The 5,619-nt window shown below is 32.1% G+C and overlaps 1 protein-coding gene across 2 annotated transcripts in view; it reads right to left on the reverse strand.

Moving 5' to 3' along the window:
• The window catches only part of Ndf (Nucleosome-destabilizing factor), a 50,625-nt gene extending 47,911 nt beyond the window's left edge, over positions 1–2,714 (reverse strand). For both annotated transcript variants that reach the window (XM_074183238.1, XM_023158477.2), the window contains exons 1-4: positions 2,579–2,714; positions 2,467–2,503; positions 2,273–2,367; positions 2,093–2,219 (exon numbers count right to left, since the gene is read on the reverse strand). In XM_074183238.1, coding sequence (XP_074039339.1) covers positions 2,093–2,219; positions 2,273–2,367; positions 2,467–2,503; positions 2,579–2,613 — 294 coding nt within the window. In that variant the 5' untranslated portion in view covers positions 2,614–2,714. The remainder of the gene's footprint in view (positions 1–2,092; positions 2,220–2,272; positions 2,368–2,466; positions 2,504–2,578) is intronic.
• Positions 2,715–5,619: the final 2,905 nt, after the last annotated feature.

A 5,619-nucleotide genomic window follows, 5' to 3' on the forward strand; every position in this document is an offset into this window, starting at 1 on the left:
GACAAAGATTACTTAACTATAGATGTAATTAGTTACTAAAGATCATGGGGATTTTGCAGTCAACAACTTTTTCATTCAGTGTTTGTTTTGCAAAAGCGAGCGGTTAGATACTTATGCAAGGTGGGAGTGCGTTAGTCATGTAGATCATTATTTTTGAGAGAAAAAATTCTCACTGTTGCTTGTATTTTCATACTTGAAACTGTTTGCCTGATTTACAAAAAACATAATATGGTTGGAACTCCGGAATATACAAATTACATAACCCCGCAAGTAACTGAAAATAAAATACAACTTCCTGTTCCAAAAACAAGCGAGACAAAGTATTCTTCAATTTATGAAAGTTAAAAGCTGTATTATCACATACCTTACGAAATTAGGAAGAAAAAAAGCTATACAAAGTTCAGAAACCTTGTTAAAGATGCCCTTGCAACTGAAGCGTACTACAATCCTGATGAATGTTACAATGGAACTTTGCTGTGATTTAATATAGGTGTTTTTTTTTGTTGTTTATATAGACACCTATACTATAAATTATATTTTATACTTGGATGGATCTTATTTAATTACCATGACATGTGAACTTATGTTCAAATTGTGTATATTTGTTATTTACATCTTTTGAAAGGTACTATACAAACTATTTTGTCTACAAACTTTGTTAAATTTTATTTTCTATTGTTATATATTGTCTATTAGATATGCGAACTTAGTTTTGCTCAAATTGTGTTTCTGGGTATTTGTGATTTAATTGTTTCTTTTCTTTTATTGTTTGAATTGCTATATTTTATATATACCAGATTTTTTAACAAGCTTTGTCAATAAGATTGTATTTTCTCCACATCTTCAAGATGTTTTTATTTAGAAAAAATATGTTCAATCATCAAGTATTAATCTAGGATATTGGATATCTACAAACCGATATGACCGCCAAAAATCCCTAAATCTGTAGCACCGGGGCAGGTGCCTAGTTGGAGTTTTATGCATACTTAATAATGCACAGTTTATCGTTAGAAAAATCATGCAGGAATATATTTTCTCACGGGATTTCACTCATAACTAAAGCACAAGTGAGATTATACAACTACACTGAAAGCTTCCACCAAAACTCTTTTTCTTGAGCACCTATGGAGTTTGGTCCAGATTTGGTAAAACAACTAATTCTCAAACAGAAGCCCATACTAAATGACTTGACAAAGTCCCTGGTAAAATGCTCCAACTGTCAATTAAGCATTGCCTTATGCCCCTCACACATATAATCAATTCATCATTCAAAATAGGCTGTCTTCCCAGCAGCGAAAGACATCAGTTGTCAAATCCATACCTAAGAAGCCCTCCACAAAAGTATGTAACCTCAGTGAATTTCGCCCCATAAATCTAACTTTTGTATCCCTCAAAATCGCTGAAGCAGACAAACTTCGCATGTGTTTGCAAGTCTGAAAATTTCAACTTTAAACTCATTTTGGCCATAGCTTTTCAGACAATCGATCTGATGAAAAAAACTAGAAGCTGCTGGTATTCGAGGAACTGTACTTCAACCAAAGTTTTTCTCAACCTGTTGAAAATTCATTTGGCGTTCCATAAGGTAGTGTCTTAGGGGACCATTATTGTTTTTATTTATGTGAACGACATGCATCTTTACCATTCCGTGACTTTAGTAAGGTGTTTGCTGATGATACAATGTTAAATATTTCAAGTAGTAATTTGGATAGCGCTATCAACAAAATGAGCAACTCACTAGCAACAATTCATTCCTATCTAAATGACAATAAACTTAAATTGAATATAAATAAAACTAAACCAATGCTATTATCTACACCACATAAAATATGGACCAATATATATTTTCAATAAATGGTGAAAAAATCACATTAGTAAACGAGATTAAGTATTTGGGTTTCATGCTAGATAACACGCTTTCCTTCAATACCCATTTTAATTTTATTTACATAAAATTTTTCAAAAAGATGTTTCTTTATTAGAGTCTCATCTGAGCTATCTTTACATTATATGTTAATGCGCTAGTTGAGTATCAGCATAATTATCCTTACTTGCCACAACTCATCAGTAATTTTCAATTACTGACCATACTCACTTCTAGGTTGCTGATGAAATCCTCGATCTCAGAAACTGCCTTTTTGAAAACTGGAGTGTTACACATTGATATGAACTTATCCTTGTACTCTGCATAACGTTTGATGTTATTTTCCTCAATTGATGCACTGAAGATATAAATTGAAAGTAAACAAGTAATGGAACAATTCGAAACACTTACTAATTATGGCTGCCGAAAAAGTATACCCAGTGGTGTCCTTTTTTAAGAGATTTTTTACTATTCGGGGTATTTGTTCCAGAACCGGGTTGAACAATCTGAAATGAAAATAAACATTCAGGTTAAGTTCATCCGAGCTACAAGTGACGCGCGCAAGTTAACGGTTGGGTTAAAACTAGCGGCGGCAGAATACTTACTTGCGCTGGCCAAGGCGTAAATCCTTTCATTTTAGCCCTGAAAATCAAAACAAATCGCATAAATAGTTTGAAGAATTTAAATTCTAAGAAATATATTTTTTTGAGTACTTACAACACCAAATCACCAATTTTCAGTTCTGAAGTCATCGTAAAGTCCTTCTCTGTACAGTACTTCTCACCAACTAAAGTTTGTTTTCTTGTTGCCGTGATGGGTGGGTTCACGTTGACTCAACGCATGCGTAGTAACATCATTTCTGTATAGTGAAAGTCTATTCACAAAACGCATACAACAAATTTACAAGAATGCTTGGCATAGAACAGTATTTCTTTGAAATGCTTTATAAAGGTGCTTCTACATGTGTCGCTTGTCATTTATTGTTATTGAATAATATATTGAAAGTTTGGTGGTAACAAACAGTAATAGTATGATGAAATTCAATTTTTAGAATACATGTTCGATAATGTTTTGCAAGACTCAATACTTCTTACTGTTTTTTGGGTATTTAACCTTTTAGAGCGCCTTAAGGATTTTCCTGTAGTGCTTTTGACTTAAAAAAAAGCTCACCCCGAAAAGTGGTCGACATTTCGAAAAACAATCTTTTTCCGTTTTCGAAACCTGAAATTCACTTTAAAGCTTTCGCCTCAACTTGTGGATAGCTCTGATCCTTTTTATGTACGTCAAAATTATTCACAATAGCTCTCATTCTCTTGACGTATGTCAAATCAATATAACAATAACGGTCAATAAACATTACAAAAAATTCAACTCACATGGATTATAATATAAATTAATGTCAATTGTTTCTATTGTGTCATCTATTCAGCAATAGCACAATCAATGTATGGTAGAACCACAGAATTATACTCTATGTTATAGTTCTGTGGATAGAACGCTCAGGTGGATGTCAATGGAGTAAAAAAAGGCGGGAAATTTGAAATGTGGCAGCTTTCACATGATAAGAAGCACGTAATTGAATCCAACGATGAATATAAAAAATGTTGAAGCAAAAAGTAGTTATACACATACAACTCTGGCGAGAAGGTGGGATGAAATCTATTTTGTGCATAGAACTTCATAGGCAGCCTTTGGCTTGATCTCTTTCAGAAACTTCTTGGTACCGAATCCACCCTTCAACTTCTAGGCTTACTTTTATAGCAATAAAACGTTTTTAAAACAGTTACAGAACATTGACCAGACCAGAGTTGAACAGTTGTTCAATTTGCTCAGTCCTTTATTAGTAAAATAAAATACTGGACTTTGGTACGATTTTTTATTTTGGAAACAATGTCTTATGGATACAAAATTTAAAAAAGATTTCTATGGCTGGATTTAAATCAAATATATAAGTGAATGTCATTACCTACTGTCATCATAACATGAGTAGATTCAACTCACATGAGTTATGACATGAGTTGTAATTTAATAGATGAATTGAGTGCGACTGTAACATCGGGTGTCCGCAATTGAGGATGACAGTGTTCCATGTGACTTCTTCCAAATACTAATTGTGTACCAATCCTGTGAGTGATATCCGATACAATTCCATAAGGAATGTTTGAGTACAAACTGAATAGGATTTTATTTGTATTGTTCAGTGTTCATTCCAGTTTGTGTCTGAAAGTTACTCCTTTGATATACATTGACTTAATAACACCTCAACCATACATTATTTGCTTTCACACAACTAGCAACTGGACGAAATTTCAGAAGAAAAGTAAAAGAATTCCTTGTCGTAAGGGCCTATTATAGTGTGGTCAAATTCCACCAAGATGCTATCACGTGAATAGCGGCCAATGGTCAATAGCACCAAAACGGTATTCCGTAGCATAAGTGAGAATCTATGAATGTGCTGGGCTGAACCCCAAATCTTTATAAATCACTCTAACCGCATAACAGCTAGAGGAGACTTTTCTAGTGAGTTGTTTAACATGATCCACAAATTTTAAATTCTGGTCAATGAAGACTCTTGAAGTTTAGTGTTATTTTTAGATTCCAGTGATCTGTCTTCAAAAAAAAGTTCGTTGATTGAGCATCTAAATGATAATAAATTTGTTTTAGTTAAGTTAAAAAATAAAATGTTTGAATCACACCAATCTTTAAATTTTTTCAAGTCGGCAGAGTTTATTTTGTGTAAGATTAGTTACAAATAAAAGTGGTAAAAAACCTAGAAAGTTTCATTTCTCTGCATTCAAAAAACTATGCCAATAAGTTATTCAAATCTTTGATTTCGACACCACAAAATGCACAGAGTTTCCCCCATGTAGTGTTTGCTCCCAAGAAATATACTTACTTATATATCCTTCAAATAGAGAAGACATTCAAAGTGACAAAATTGTTAGTTTCAAAACAGACGATTCTTAGAACTCCTGGAAAGCAAGTAGCTATACAAATTTCTGCCACTTTTCAAAATGAAAGTATTCATATACAATTATGATTTTTCTGTACTGTTTTATTAAAAAAACTTGTAAATGACTTGATATTTATATTTCTGATCTAAGGAATACACTTTGAGTTATTATAATTACAATAGTATATAAAAAAATGAGTCTACAAACTTCCTTATTCTTTAAATGTACACTAACCGAGAAGTAATGGAAACCTACGTTTCAATTATTGTAAAAATAACTGAATAAGAAACATATTCTATTTTTTCAAACTTATGAATATCGCTTTCGGTTAGGGATAGTCCCAATAATAACGAAGCTTGCTGTGTGATATTCAACACATTTAAAATTCGATCAAAAATGTGCTCAAACAAAATAAGTCAAAACTCATGATACCAAAATTTCACTGGTTAATTTCAGAAAATCTTGAATTGCGTATTTTTACACCTCTGATAATTCTTCCCAAAACTTTCAGAACCTGAGTTTCTGATAATAAAGTGACAAAATATACTTACAACTTATCAGGATTTCTGTTGAAAAAAATTAATGATGAAGGCTTCAAATTTGAAAATCATTCAACGAATTTAAATAAAATAAATAAGAATTAAATATTATACAATGAACACAGTAGTATCGTATTAGATCCATACATTCACCTAGAAATATTGATTAGCTTGTACAAAATATCAAGAAAATTAGCTATACGATGATATATACAACTATTGTACAATAGACCAAAATAAAAAAATAATCATTGAAAAGCATTGC

Source organism: Leptinotarsa decemlineata, unplaced genomic scaffold, assembly GCF_025532065.1.
Source record: "Leptinotarsa decemlineata unplaced genomic scaffold, Ldec_3_MD MMD2_tig00026336_RagTag_RagTag, whole genome shotgun sequence".
Taxonomy (NCBI): Eukaryota; Metazoa; Arthropoda; class Insecta; order Coleoptera; family Chrysomelidae; genus Leptinotarsa; species Leptinotarsa decemlineata.